Source organism: Sinohyriopsis cumingii, chromosome 2 (genome assembly GCF_028554795.1).
Source record: "Sinohyriopsis cumingii isolate HCF-2022 chromosome 2, ASM2855479v2, whole genome shotgun sequence".
In the NCBI taxonomy this organism is placed as follows: domain Eukaryota; kingdom Metazoa; phylum Mollusca; class Bivalvia; order Unionida; family Unionidae; genus Sinohyriopsis; species Sinohyriopsis cumingii.
Window position 1 is genome coordinate 99,562,881 of NC_142962.1, and position 16,547 is coordinate 99,579,427.

General features: G+C 35.5%; 1 protein-coding gene across 1 annotated transcript in view; it reads left to right on the plus strand.

Moving 5' to 3' along the window:
* Positions 1 to 2,490: 2,490 nt before the first annotated feature.
* Positions 2,491 to 16,547, plus strand: part of LOC149805464 (proteasome subunit alpha type-3-like) — a 33,892-nt gene continuing 19,835 nt past the window's right edge. The window contains exons 1-5 of the mRNA XM_089950054.1: positions 2,491 to 2,606; positions 6,125 to 6,207; positions 8,343 to 8,466; positions 10,582 to 10,683; positions 15,402 to 15,545. Of these exons, the coding sequence (XP_089806180.1) occupies positions 2,586 to 2,606; positions 6,125 to 6,207; positions 8,343 to 8,466; positions 10,582 to 10,683; positions 15,402 to 15,545 (474 nt within the window). The 5' untranslated portion in view covers positions 2,491 to 2,585. The remainder of the gene's footprint in view (positions 2,607 to 6,124; positions 6,208 to 8,342; positions 8,467 to 10,581; positions 10,684 to 15,401; positions 15,546 to 16,547) is intronic.

A 16,547-nucleotide genomic window follows, 5' to 3' on the forward strand; every position in this document is an offset into this window, starting at 1 on the left:
TCCAAACTTTTGAGGACTATTGAAGACGTGCGGTCGGTGAGAGAAAAATTTGACATCACCGATGGAAAAGTGACTATTCATATGGCATATGTTGTACCACCATGGGAAGAAGACGATCACTGCTCTTGATCTGCTTACCGATAAGTGTACCTAGCACGATGGACGTAACAGCAGATTTACGACTGACAGGGAATACGAGATGGGAAACATCTATGCTGGGACACAAGTGGTAGCTGACCAGATTTTAAACAACGTGTGTGACGGATAGAGAGGCAAACACGAACTTTCTCTTATTTGATTGTTTGTTACTTGTTTTGTTTTAGCTTTTTCTTATAAACGAACATTTAATGTAAATTCGTTGCATATGAAGTGATTTTAGAAAGGAGTGAACGTTAATTTTAAACATTAGTTTACTAGAGTCAATAACTAAACAACTCGTAAATATGTTTCTTTTATGTTCAAATGTTTATGTATTTAATGGATAGTGCTTAGACCAAAGCACAGGCCAGAGAGCCCATGTATATATGTACTTGAATAAATGTTTTGAACCCATACAACAGACTTTTCTTTATCGAGTCTCTATTCTATCTGTGAATCTTTCTTTAGAATATTTCTGTCCTCTTTTCTGTGTGTTTGAATGTGTATTTGTTTGTTTCTGTATGTCTATGTTTGTCCCTATCAACCCTTTGTCCCTACAAATACATTTCACCCTATAAAAGGTTTTGACCCTATAAACCTATGACGTTACCAATGTTTAATTCCCATTGATCCCCAGGTGACATTCCCATGTTCAATTTCCATGTTCAATTCCCATTGACGCTCTACAATCCCATCCATGTTAAAATGCCCCATGTTAAATTCCCATTGTCGCCAGAGTGCATGGACCTTTTTTGCATGGTAAAGTCCCTTGTCGCTAGGGTGGCCCCATTTACTACTAATGTGACTGGGTGGGACATCATGCTACATGTCTGCGGCATGATGCCCCAGTGCTAGACATCACTATAAACTGTCACACTGCAGACATCGTAGCAATATGACTGAAAATGTGTTAAAGCTACGTTAACAATCCAAATCACACACACACACACACACACACGCGCGCGCGCGCGCGCGCGCGCGCTTCAGACCTGCGCAGAGCGTGAACTACTCATCACCAACGCTGTCTTCAGTTTCCCTAACCTCAACATGACCATATGGATACATCCCCGATCTAAGCACTGGTATCTCATCAACTATGTAATAGTCAGGAAAATGGACAGGCTGGATGTATGTATGATCAATTCCATGTGTGGTGCAGAATGTTGGACTGACCACCAGCTTGTAGTCACCAAGCTAAACATCCGTATCCCGCCTAATAGACGCCAGAAAGGCAGGACGATTCCAGCAGGGTTAAACATCGCCAAGCTGAAGAACTCCAACTTCAAAACGACCTTTGACAGTATTCTAGAAAACCGTTTTCAATCCCCCTTCTATACATTCTGAATGTGGACAAGTCTGGATGACCCTTAGAGAGTTGGTCTACAGAGATCTAGGGGCCCTCCTACAGAAAGCAAAAGGGCTGCTTTGATGAGAACTGCAACGATATCAAGCAATTTTTGGCTGTAAAACATTGCCTGAGCTTATGATCCCTCATCACCAGGATCATCCCATCTCCTCAGTGCGGGTGGGAACACACTGATCACTGACAAGGAGACGATCCTCCAAAGGTGGGCTGAGCACTTCAAATACGTTTTGAACTGCCCAACATCCATCCGTGATGAAACCATTGATCGTTCTACCCATATGCCAGTCATTCAGTCAATGAATCACTGGATGTCCCGCCAGCCCTGTTGGATACCCATAAAGATATACATCTGCTCTGTAACGTCAAGGCCCCTGGCTCACACTCAATCGCTGCAGAGATATTCAAGAAAGGCGACGCAGTTCTGACCCAAAAGCTCTATCATTTGTTTCAGCTCATGTGGCAAAAAGAAACTATACAACATGAATTCAAGAGCATTAATATTATACAAATGTATAAGCGAAGCGGAAATCACCAGGCCTGCGACAACCATCGAGGCATATCTTTGATCTCTATCGCAGGCAGGATACTCGCCAGGATTCTCATCCGCTCTATCATTGCAATATTATTTATTTTTACTGCACCTTAAAAACATCACGTAAAAGAGCAATCAAAGATCATTTATTTCTGTAGAATATTCCACATTGCATAATGATTTGTGCAGCAATATTATTGCATATTATTACAGGAATTTATATTTGAATTTTTACAAACCTCGGTATATGTGTTCATTGATTTAATTTTAATGTTCGCAGTCACTGAAAATTAAATGAATTACCTAAACAAAGCGTTATTATCAGCAATATTTATGCTTAAGAAACATGGTATTTATGTGGACAACTGCAAAATATTGCTTTGTTCAGGTAGTTTAATTTGTGTTCCGGTAATTATCTTTGTAACGGTTTGTTCCGGTAAATGCGGCTACCGCTTCAACAGCTTAAAGGTACTTTGCAAACTTCCGGTTGCATGACAAAGCGGTGTTTTCAGACTAGGTACAACATTATTCTGCTAAAATAAAGAAAAAATGAGTTCAATTGGAACAGGTGTAAGTATCTGTGAGATGAATTAAAGGTTGATTTGCTTTATTGTGAGTGCATATCCATTGAGAATATCGAAATCAGGTGAGGGAAATGTGTTTGTTTCTGTGTCACTGTCACTACTAAGCCAAATCGTGATGTGATCATGTGGTACGGTATATAATTCTAAAATCTTGTTAAAAGAAATTGCTTATTCCATTGAAAATTAAAGTTGCTTATTAGAGTTTGAATTTTGGGACTCAATAAAATAGACATGCCATATGTTATGGTTTAATCCATGCTGACATTTCCCACAAAGCGTAAATAAAAGAGCGAGCTGTGAGATTTGTTGTGGTTTTCACGCCATTATTCAGCAAAGGTTGGGCTATACATGACGACCAGCATAACTGGAGGAGGAAGAGCCCGGGAAAACTCCGGTGAGAAACATCGACCGACTGGAAGCTACTGGCAAGCTTTCTTATATACCCACTTTGGATGAGTGGACTAGTGAGATGGCAGTGATAGTAGTCCTACATGTAAGACATAGCACATGTTGACTTTGTTTAGATGCTATATCTTGCTATCCAAATAACGGCCTTGTATAGTGTGTTCAGATGTCAACGACATTGGAACGAGTAGTCAAAGTTTCAGGAATATCTCACATTTGGCAACATATATCGACATTCTTCCACTAATTTATGTGTAATTAATATACTTGTTGTGCTGTCTTTATCCTGGCGGAATGAAAATATGACACTAGCAAATAGATGCATTTTCATGTTCCATTGACATACATTTGAATTTGTTGCAATGCGACGATAGTTGAGGTATGCCGAGGTATGTGTAAGTAGGTTCATGTGGTGGATATGTTTCATGAATGAAACGAAACGCTGCTTTACAGTTCCAATAGGCATAATATATTTTTATTCATTTCTTTTAAGAATAATATTTCAACTTAACCCGATTTTGGCTTTCATTGCTTTCCAGTCAACTGAAATGTAGGCCAAGAAAACTTGAAAACAGGTCCATTTCTTTTGTGAAAATTTGAATTTATTAGAGAAAAGACATCAGAGTAAGTAAAGACTGACTAAAACATTATTACTTTGTAGAAAAGTGCCATTATTTTAGTTGCCAGTTGTGTGAGATATTCCTGAAAATTTTACTTTCGTTACGATGTTAGTCAACATCAAAACACACTACACAGCACTGTTAGTTAGGCAGTAAGACCCTGACGCCCATGACATAAATATCAGCGTCGGGTCTTACATGTAGGACTAGCAGTGATAGGTAAAGGTGAGTGCTTTAGGCCACTGTTACTTGGTCACCCGTAGTCCTACAATGTAAGACCTTGACCCTGATATTTCTGTTGTGGGCATGAAGGTCTTACTGCCTCAATAACTGCTGAGTAGCATGTTTTGATGTCAAATTTTCAGGAAGATCTGGCACACTTGGCACCTTATAACAAAACTTTTCAATATATTAAAGTCATAATGTTTTATTCATACTTTTCTTACTGTGATGTCTTTTTTCTAATAAATTCAATTTCTCACACAAGCAAATGGACCTGTTTTCAAGTTTCATTGGCTTATATTTCAGTTGTCTGGAAAGTGATGAAAGTGGGGAATGCTGAAATTGGGTTTAGTTGAAGTATACTTATTTGAAGAAATGAATGAAAATACATTAATATTAAGAAAGTGTTTGGATAGCTTCATTTTGTTCAATATTCTTATCATTATTTTAACAGATTTCAGTATTCCCGGCCTGAATTCTAGTAATTAATTTTGGTTCTTGCTGATTGAAGTATGGCTGCTGTTTTATTGGGACAAGAAATAGTGTATACAAGATACCCTGAGAATAATAAGTTAGGCCCATTAAAAAGTTAATCTTTTGTACATTATTTCCTTTGTTTTCTCTATGCATTATAATGTGTGTATAATCAAATTTAGGCAAGAGAGTGAATTTTTGGGACAAGAGAAAATACAGGTGTGACAAGTGAATTGTCTGGATGAAAAAGAAATTTGATTAGCCCTGACAGTGTTTCCCTTTACCTTCATTTTTGCATCAGCCGCCCCACTCCCCACAATTTTAATGTGACCCCAGTCCTGTCACCAAGGAAAAAAACTGAAACATTATACCATACTTTGTCATTTCTTTAATTGCATTGTAACAGGAACCAAATTACATTGACTACATTTTCTGGACATCAAGAGGTCAGAGGATTAAATAGTGCAAACAGCCTATGTAGGGAAATAGGCTGATTGCAGTTGAATGTTGATGTGAGATTTTGTGATCATGTGACAAAGCTCTCTGGAAGAGTTGTTTCTTTGTAAATACTGCATAATTGGCTCACATGTTGGGTTTTGAAAGTTACAAATTACGTGTTAGTTATTAAGTATGAGAAGATAATATTGAATAATTGATATCATCAAATTTTTTATTCTTCTGAACGGAGTGTTGTTAAATTTTTGCTGGAAGTGTGAGGATTTCCTTAAGTTTAAATTCCTAAATTCTTTATACAGGAATTAAGAGATTATTTGTGGTACAATTTTAAAATCAAAGAGTTAATTTTTGTTTTTACACTGTGTCTGCATTTGACAAAAATTGCAATGCCATCAGAAGATTCATTAGCTAGATAATCCTTAACATCACTTTGGGAGAAAATGTTGAGAAATTTAGTTAAACCAGGACCAGCAGTAGTATATACTGGTTGTCATGGCCAGTGGAGTAGTCTGGACTGGTTACAGTGGTAAGTTGAATTTTACCTGGATGGCAGAGTAATATCAATATCAATTTAGTGTTGCAAAAGAATATTTTTTAAAAAATTTGGCTGAAATCAATTTAGTCTGTTGCAGATAGATACAAGTCATGTTTAAAGTTTCTAGGTTAGGAGAATATCCAATAAGTGAAACTTGAACATGTTTAAATAGTTTTGGAAAAATTGTGATTGATTTCGAGTGCCCTACACATCTCCCATATCTATTGCCATCCTTTATGCTGGCACTGTGACATCATCCGAGCAGATGGTGAAGTACCTAATTCATCAAATGTACTTAAATTCTAATACAACTGAAAAATCATCTCTTTCGTTTGAAATACTTGATGAAAGCTGGTAAAGTAGCTTCACATTTTTTTGTTTACTATTTTTACTTTTGGGGTATATTTCATTCATCAAAGTAGTTCTCACATGATATTCCCAATAAAAATATTGAATCTTCCTCATTAGTGGGTTTCCACTAGTGATTGCCAAAATCATGTGTGGCAATTGAAAATAAATATGAGTAATACTAGAAAATTCCTTTTTGTGCAATTGAATTTAATACCATGGAAATTGTAGGTTGTGCGTAATTCTGATGTAGAAGAAGCTCATTAGTGTGGACCTAGTTATTGTAGGTCATGTATTTTAATAGTGTATAATTTCTGCTTTTGAATTTGGAGACTCGAATTATTGTCTATATTTTTTTCTCCTAAATAAATGTACTTTTCAACCATATGCATTTTCTTTAGCAAGCTGTTGGTCATAGAATTCCTTTTTGTTAATTTATTTCAGTATGATCTATCAGCCTCACAGTTTTCACCAGATGGTCGTGTCTTTCAAGTTGAATATGCACAAAAAGCTGTAGAGAACAGTGGGTAAGTTGTGAAAATGCAATTCATTTGTATTAATATAAACTTTGATATACATGGAAGGTTGCAGGTTTGAACCCCAGCCGAGTCATACCAAAGACTTAGAATAATGGTACTAGCAACTGCCTCACTTAGTGCTCAGCATTAAGAGGTTAGTGTCAGTATAATGTGACTGGGTGGGACATGATGCTACATGTCTGCCTCATGATGCCCCATTGCTAGACATCACTATAAACTGCCACACTGCAGACATTGTAGCAATATGACTTAAAATTGTTAAACCTACATTACTAATCTTAATCACACTCACACACATAAATTTTGACATAAAATTCAGTTCTTGCATTTATATTATAGTGATGCAGAAAGGTTTTATTTAACGTCATTATTCTTTTGAATCTGTCCATTTTGTGTCAGTTATTATTTATGTGCAAGTTTTCTATCAGATATTTACATGAGATCTTCTAAAACAAGCTAACATGATTCCTTCCTTTCTCAGCTTAAAATGTGGGTGAAGTTTCTCCAATGTGATTTTTTTAAAGACCTTTTTCTCATAAAAATGGATAAAAATGCATTGGTTTCAAAAGGACTTCATTTTTTTGTGGTTTTGATCAAGAGAGGTTTCACTGTAGTTTGAAGAGCAAATACAGCACCAGTTGTAAGCAAGCTTTCATTTCATTCACAATTTTGACCCCTTCCTTACCTCTTCATATTATCACATCACCTTGCCCTATTGTGTTAGAAGATAGACAGGACATTGTCCTAACTTTTGAGTCCCCTATATGCACTTGAGTTTTGAAGTTGAGTTTTATTTCCTTGGTAGTAAAGCAGCAGATCAGGGGTCTTGGTGAACTCAGAATTTTTGGCAAAGTGACTTCATTCTTCTGTCTTAATAAATCAGAGTGATAGAGGGATAGTGATATATGGGTTGGAGGTAAAAGATTTTAGTGGGAAAATAATTTAATCAGTAATGGTGTTTTACTGGCTGTGCAGGTAAAACAGTGTAAAAATGCACAGAACACTTTTCATACTTTATGATATTATAAAAAAAAAAACTTTATATTGGTAACTTTGCCACTTCCAGAGGACCTGGAAATTTCTAGCAGACAGCTTGGATATACAGTTCTCACAGCTTTGAGTTATTGCCCTTTTTTTTCTTGGACCCAGTTGTAGTATATGATAAAATGTTGTGAACACAACTAATCTCTCAGTTTTAAATGGATTGCAACTTTGTATCTGGTTTGTTTTTAATTTGAAGGGATGCATATCGACAAATAACATTAGTCTTACTGAAAATACAAATATTCACAAATCTTTATGCTTCTGAATTTTGTATGAGTTATTGCCCTTTTTTAATTACAGATAAATACATTGTATGATAAAACAGAGGTTGGCAACCTACAGCATGCATGCCATAAAGTGGCACATCAAGAAGTTTTGTGTGGCAATTGAAGGGCAGCCAAAAAATCTAGATTTTAACAGTATTGCTCTCTTACTGGTGGCATGTGCTCATTCATTTTGTAATTAATCCATAAAAAAGTGGCACTTTATGTAAAATAGGTTGCCGACCCCTGTAATAGAATATTGTGAATGCAGCTTCTATTGTAGCTTTATGGGGATAGTTTTGAAAGTTACTATACATGATGATAATCATCAGAAGCTATGTATTTTGACCAGTCATTATCCTCACACTATTTTCAAAGTAGTTTTGTGTTTTTCATTGGCTATAGACTCTTCTCCATCATGGGGTGGGCTGGACTTATATTTAAGTGAGCAGATTGCTCACTTTTCATCTACTTTATACTGATATCTGTAAATTTAAAGAAATATTGTCCAATCAGTGCATCTTTTGATTCATCAAGAAAAACAAATTTTGTAATGAATTTCCGAACCACCCAAGAGGGTGCACTACCACTTGTTTAAATCTTTTAATGGCATGCTGGTTTCTGCACAAGCAACAAAGCTTGCCTGCATACCCACCTGTTTTACATGAAGAGTGACGTGTTCTAACAATTAGTGGAAGCCATGTAAGCTGGACATTTAGCTATGTAGAAACCATGTTTATCAATTGAGTAATGAGGAGTGCATATATGGTTCTTTTTTATTTGTTATTTTTTCTTCTCGTTATTCTTGTATTATAGGACAGCAGTGGGTATTCGTGGAAAGGATGGTGTTGTATTTGGAGTCGAAAAACTTGTCACATCAAAGCTTTATGAGGTTGGGGCAAACAAAAGAATATTCAATATAGACAGGCATATTGGAATGGTAAGATACTTTTGTGTAATAGTATTTCATGGGCTGAAACAGCATTTTCTGAAGGAAACACAATTGTATGAATTCTCTTGAAATTTAATAACACCCCCCCCCCCAAGCAAATGAAACGTGTAATATTCTTCAGTATTAACCCAGTTCAATCTGATAATGTAAATGCTTGACTTGTTGAACTGTCATAATGAAATGCTTAATAATTGTCTTTTCTTTTGCAGTTGATCAATGAGCCCCCTTTATTATGTTTTTTTTTTTATGGAGGAGTACTCTAAATTTTAAAGGAAAATAAAACTAATAGAAGTTGTTGCCCTTGTTGAAACAGCACTTTCTGATCCATAAAGTACATGTAAAACATTTGTGTTTATGTATATCACCAAAGGGAAACCATTCAGATTTGAAATGTGGTGATATCATTACTTTTAGCTCTGTCAACAATGCACAGGGAATCTGCACATGTTTAAAGAATTCTTCTATATCTCCATGTCTGCATGAGCATGAAGAATATATACATCTCAGAAGCAGAAATGTGTCTGATGGAAAACTTACTGTATAGATGGAAGTACTGACTGTGGAGATCTGAATTTTGGTTTGTGTCATCGTCATGAACAAGGCTATAACATATGTAACTGGTTTTGGGGTTTCTGGTCTTCCCTTAGGTGGAATTGTTGTACCTTAGTTACAACAAGGAAACTGTTGAGATCCCACCCTTTGAAACTTATCAGTTTGATGGGCACGAGTTAAAATGAGGCATACATGTATATCCAATGGATCAAGGGTCATGCCCCTTGGTTAGTTGTTGTTGTTATAGGGTTTAACTCTTTTAAAGCTCAAGATAGGATCTACATGGTGGCCAGTATAAATGGTGGAGGAAGAACACAGAGAAAACCCCGAAAGAACCACTGACCCATGAGAAGCTACTGCCCAACTTTCCCACATATCCATTTTGATCGAGCCCAAAACTCAAATGCACGCAGATAGATAAGATATCAGTAATCCATAACGACGAGTACCGTAGACCACTCAGTGACGCTGGTCCCCTCTCCCCGGTTAGGAACTTGCCCTTGAGTCATAACTTGGAGACAGTTGAAATTCTCACCTTCTAATCATATACTGGTTGAGGAGGATGAGATGAAAATCAGAACTTTGTCCAGTACAGACCCTGGGGAAGGGAACTTGTTCCTGGTTCATAGCTTGAAAACTGTTGAGATCCACAGACTGTCACAATATATAGGTTTGAAGGACATTAACAATTAGACATATATCCAGCACAGACTCCAGGTTGTGCCCCAGGGCTGGGAACTTAACCTTGACCCATAATTTGGAAGCTGCTAAGATCTCCAGCCTACAACCATGTACCTGTTTAATGGGCATGAGTGGAAAATGTACTTGCACATCCTGTACATGTCCTGGGTCATGCCACTGGAGTAAGGGACATGCCTTTGGCTCATAACTTGGAAATTATCAAGATTCCCATTTTATAACCGTATATACAGTAACTAGATCTGAAAAGAGAAATATAACTTTAGAGTATTCAACCATTTCCCAGAATCAGCTCAAACCCCAATGGTGCATAATGCACCAGCAGATCTGGGTTTCTGCAGTTTGTTAGTAGTAATAAGTATAAGAAACATAAACCCTGATCAACAGGTGTATTATACTATGGCAGATTAGGCTTTATTGTTTGCATTTTGACTCGACTTATAAGCAAATATAGATGGTACTAGCAAGATCCTGTCTGCTGTTATATTGTGAACCTAGTGAGCCATCTTAAGACCGCTTGGGCTTCTTATGTTTACTGTTTGCTAGTTATGGATCGGAAGAGCACATTGGATGATCTCAGATCTGCTTTCATTTACCAAAATTTGGGGTAAAGTAAGAAGCCTATTCATTTGAGTGGTAAAAAGTTCAGACTGACTGAAGGAAATAATTGGGTGTATAACCTACAGTTATTAAACTTTGTGGACATTTTGCACATAGGTTTAGGAAGAACCCTGTCCATTTTCAGAGATAAAAGGTCTTAGGTCACTATTATTGTGAGCGAAAGAATAAAAATGGTTTCTGCACAATAACTTTAGTTCTGGATCATATAATCCAAGTCCTTGTATTTTGCAGGTTGTGGCTGGTTTACTAGCTGATGCACGGCAGATTGTTGAAAGTGCTAGAGAAGAAGCTTCCAATCATCGGTTAAATTACAACTATCCCGTTCCACTGAAGGTATGTATTTTTTATTAATTATATTTTGTGTTGATGTTGACGTTTTGTTTGTCAAAGGATTTATTTCATTTATAAATATGATTCTGCAATTTTATTGCCGTATACTTGCAGATTGAGTGTGTATCTGTGTTACTGGGAAAGGAATATTTTAATTGATTTTTTGGGGGGGTCAGCTTTAAAATAGAATGCATGAAAATCTACTATTTATGTTGTGCCTTGTATGCTGTGCAGCTTCATGTAATTTATGTTGTGCCTTTTATGCTTTGCAGCTTCCTGTAAAGAGCACGAGATTTTAATTATGATTTTCAGTATGATGTAGATAAAGATATTGCTTTGCAACATGTTTCTATACACCAATTTACTCTGTATCTGGGGCAAGTTAATGGTTTTTCCTGGACATATAAGTTTCCTACACATAATTGAGAGCTTAACGACACCATGTCCATGTTGGAGTGCATATTCCAGATTTATATAATCAGAACACTGGCAAAACAGATCAGGTGTTAGATAGCAGCTTTTGAATCTATCTATGCCTGTTTTTTAGGTCAAAACTCTTTTTGTCAAAAATATTTTGTTGCAGCTGCATTTGCAGGTAACAAGATGGAGGTGTCACTTTTTCCATGGCAGCAACATTGTAATTAACGATTTTAAGAACTTGTTAACTCTGTTGGTTAAACAACATATGCAGTGATATGTTATCCCCCCCCATCCACATCTTATTGCAAGTGTGTTGTTGATATTCCTGCTAGACTAAAGGGAGTATTGGCATAGAATTTCATGCACATATTCATCCATTGGTCTATTTGGTCCTAAGTGAAAGTGGTGCCATTTGACATCTAGTATAGTTGTCTTATTGCAAATGTTGAAATTGCTTCCTCCTAAACAGAGATGGCCATATCAGCATGATGTTTTTAATAGAAGACTTTTTGTTATGTTTATAGTATTTGCACACCTTCCCATTTGTTTGTACCCTCCTAATGATTTTAAAATTAAAAAGCATCAATGATCTCAAAACTGCTCAAAACATTTAATTCATTGATTTATTATTTCTAACCTGATTGTCGCCACTGGCCCTAAACACTATCAGGTTATTGGCATTTCAAAGCAAATGGAAGCTGATGTAAACATACAGACTGCTCACTGTCCTCTTCTGGTTTCTAGAATAGTCCGTTTCAGTAAAAAGTGTGTTGTCTGCTTCCAATATTTGCAATGTCTGGTTTTATCATTTCTTGTATAAATTTGATCAAACAGATGTAACTCTAAAATGTATGTTATGGTTATTATTGAGATTCTCAAAGACGAAGAACTACATCATATCTGTTGCTTGAAAACTAAGAATGACCCATGCAAATACGGTGGACCGTGTTACTAAAGAAATTACTGTTTGATTTGAAACACTAGCATGTTGACAGTGATTTTGATCCATTGGTAATAATCAGGTTGGAATTCATACATCAGTGAATGAAGTGGCTATGTTTTATGCAGTTTTTATAACTTTGGAGGTTTTTATTTTTAAATTTGGTAGGAGTGGTACAAACAAACATGATGGTGTGTAAATACCTTAGTTGGTTTCCAATAAAATTGGTGACGTGTGGACATCTAACTTGGCCACCACTAGCCATTTTGAAAATCAGGCTATTGAAGCGGTCAAATAGATTGGTTACCTGTTGGGATGCTCCACATTGGTATCTTTGCTTTTGCAAAAAATAAGAAGACCAATTTCTAACATCACACTGTGCCAAACTTTTTTCTACTCCATACGATTTGGGTAAAGTTGAAGAAACAGTAAATCTTATCTTTCCTAGCTTCCCTTTTGGTATGTAAAGTTCAATCTTTGTTTAGTATTTGTTAGTTTGCACTTAGATACTGTGTTAAGTAATTTGGTCAATAGTAATTTTCGACACCCCCAACTTGCTTTTGTAGTGGATTTTTACAAGCAGACATTTCCAAACGCATAGAAACATACCTGCTATTCAGGCTGTCACATTGAAAATGGGTGTTAGGGTATCAGCCTGACATTAACAGGGATGAGGAAAACCAATTGGCCTCTTGTCCTGACCACATAAAAAGTAGCTGTACCAAGGAAAACAGTACTTACTAATCCCTGATCTGAGTAGATGCAGATATGCAGAAATCCCTACTCATTTCCTACTCAACATTGCTTAACATCAAACATGCATCAATTATCGATTACTTTTGCTTGTTTTACCTACTTGTTGTTAATCCAGAACATGTCGTAAAGAAAGCCAACTTTGCTTTATACACAGGCCTTTGAAATCTTGATACTAAAATACATTCTGATCATGAAAATATTATATTCAGAGTGAAGACAGCAGTTTCAGACCCTTCTAGCGTCAAGCTTGCATCAGGTGCCGGTGTTTTAATAGTAAGAGCTTACATTGTATAGTGATAAGTGTACCCTGTAAAAGTGATGGTAGGGATGAGAATTGGCTGCAACTTGCAAGAGTGTTGGAAAATTGTTTGACCCCTCCTCAAACCCAACCCCACATCATATCTTCTTATATAGAGGTTAATCATTTTTAAGGGCTTGTCAAAATTAAAACAAGCCATTCCTAAAAACTTTTCTTCATACCAACATATGCAGTTGAGTAGTGTAAAGTTAACATTTTTATTCTGTACATTAAAAGGAGTTACTTGCAAATTTATATGACTTTCAGTAGTTACTCTTGTTTCTCGTGATACATCCTGTTTTATATTATAATTAACATGTTATGGGAAATTTCAAAATAGAAACAGCTTTTGATTTTAAAACTTATGTTTTGTAATCCCAGAATGTTTTTCTTAAAAAAAAACTTCTTTTCAGTAATGGTTGTAAATTAACCTTTAAATAATATTTTTTTTTAAAAAGGTTCAGAAAAGACTTTTTAATATGTCTGGATGGTTCCTAAATGAAAATGGTGCCAGTTTGACATCTTATTTCTTTACCATGTTGACCATCTTTAAAATCATTTTGTTGGTACTTCTCTGTATTTACATTATGTATGTATTGACATGCAGGTTTTGTTTAAATGCTTTATATTTTATATGGTAAGACCTGAATGAAATTTGTGCTGATTTGGCATATAACATGCATGCCATGTTGGCAATCTTGAAAATCTCATTACTGTTAGAAATTCTTGAAAGGATGGTCATATTGATATGGTATTCACATTAAAAGACTTCCTGTGATATCTGGTTGGTTCTAACTAAGACTGGTGCTAATTGGTGGTGCATTTTTAAAAATTTTATCACTTCTATTGAGGAGATGGTCATATTCATGTGGGGTTTTCACTAAACACTTCACACTTTATGTAGTTGGTCATAAATGAAAATAGTGCCCAGGTGACCTCACAAAATGTGAAAATTATCATAATAGTTAATTTGCCTAAATCAATGGCTATACCAACATTTACAAAAAGAAAAAACTTCTTTCTTTCAATATATAGTTATTTATTATAGGATTAAATGATCATGGTTGGGTATTCATCAATGTGTAAATTTGACCTAATCACTCACAAAGTAAATAAAGTCCAAAGGACTTATATAAACTTTGTGAGTGATTAGGTAAAATTTACACATTGATAAATACCCAACCATGATCATTTAATCCTTATAATTCCAATTTACTTCCTTTCTAACATCAGATCAGCAGATTTAACCAACAAAACATTCACTTTTATGTACATCAAAGTTTTCTTTCATTAGCCTCTTAACTGTGATAGAACACATAGTCCGATCTTTGATAGCCAAAATTCATCGATTCTTTATACAGTGATAAGGGGTAGAATGTCATAGCGGGTCATGCCAGTGATATACTGTTATGATCATTATTTTAATATAACAAAAATCGTTGTTGTGGTTCAAATAGGAATATGCGTATGGCATATGTTGTTATAGCAATGTCGTTGTTACTTTATATGCATTTTGATCTTTCAAAAGCAAAATTGTGTCCATTTTTAGTGACATCCCTTGGTTGACATATGACCCTGACCATTAATAATCCCTGCTGTAACATGTTGTCAAGGTGAAATGCAATCATTTCTGATGATTGGCTTCTAAAGCCTGCCATATGCCTTCTTCGGCAAAAGGGGTGAGTGTTGGAGTGCACGAAGATCTGTGCAGTTACATTGCTTTAACTTCTAATGGTTGATTTTAAGCTGTGGCTTGTCATTTTTGATCAGAAATCACAGAAGTGGGTGGGTGGAAGCTTGTTATTATTATTAGGGTGTAAAGCATTGATACAGATAAAACTTCACATCAGATGATCTGCTAACAGGGAACCAAGAGTAGTCTGCAGAATTATTTATCGATGTGTAAAAATAAATCCAGATCAGTATCGCGTGATGGTTTACATACCATCAAAGTGTAGAAAACACAGTCGATTTATAAAAATTGGAATTATATTAAAATGATGCTCATTCAGCCTCCAAAATGGCTGCTTCTGTGGCCAACCTGAAACTTGGTATGTTTGAGTGTTTCCAGAATATCAGAGATGGTTTCAGTATTCAGTGGTTTATAGATAGAAGAAATGGTCTTACCATGGATTTCTTAAAATACTTTTCATTGTAGCAGAGTATCACTTAATCATTTCTAGTGTAGAAGCTGGTGTTTTCATTTATTGTATAGGCTTATCCTTTAATTTATTCTTAGCTTGTATGTTACAGAAATTTACTTCCTTTTCAGTAGAGATTTGTTAACATGTTCTTGCCTCTTTTCAGCATTTGACAGAGCGAGTATCCCTTTTGGTTCATGCCTACACTTTGTACAGTTTTGTGCGGCCATTTGGAGTCAGTTGTATTTTAGGTTCTTATGAAGCAGATGGACCACAGATGTATATGATCGACCCCTCAGGAGTTTCATATGTATGTTAATGAAACACATTCACTCATGTGCATGTATATTGAGTTATCTTTTATAGCTGTTTGATCAAGCATATGTTAAAGTGTCTTAAAAACAGATTTAGAAGTTCAGTTCAGTTTAAGTAAAAGTATTTCTAACAGTAGTGGGACAATTCAATATGAACTTTGATTTTGCTGATTTTGGTAACAAATTAATGGTCTGAAGGAAAATATTGATATAGTTGTTTTTATTCAGAATCATTAGAGAAGAGTGAACCATGATTATTAACTATTTTTACAGTTTCTGCTATTCTATTGGGCCAAAACTATGCATGTTTCTGGTCAGCTAACTGTCCCTGTTTCTCACTGCCAACCCTTGTACTCCCCCCCTCAGTAAAAAAATGAATAAATTAAATTCAAATTAACATCACTGTCACAGTAGATTGACACATTTTATATTTGAATATAAGATGGCACATTGCTATTAAGATCATTATGCATAAACCTAATTAAAAGATGAACCTAAAATACAATTTTCACTTGATAAAAAACTTCATTTAATTGGTTTGTATTTATTAAAGTATTGCCTCCCATAGGAATAAGTGACATTTTCATTGATCAAAATTTCATTGAATATTATGTAAAGTATTCTAAGAATGTCTTTTGGAAAGAAAATGTAAAATAAATATGTGGGACTTCTTATTAACAATTTCATAATGTTGATTACAATTTCCAGGTCATATCTACCATTTTTGATGATACAAGAAGTGATGTATCAAAGTTTTCAGTACCAATTGTGATCACGATTTTCTTCAAGTTCAGCAAATATTGATCAAATTTTTGGTAATTTCTTGTTTAAAAAATGGGATCCATGCATGACCCCGCATTATAAGCTGGTTAATGAGTTATCAGGGCAAGAGTTATCAATGGAGGGGTGTGAAAACCATGAGACTGAAAATTTTTGATGATGAAGACCAAGGGAGAAGAAATGGACATAGGGAAACCCTTTTCATTATTCTTTGTGGT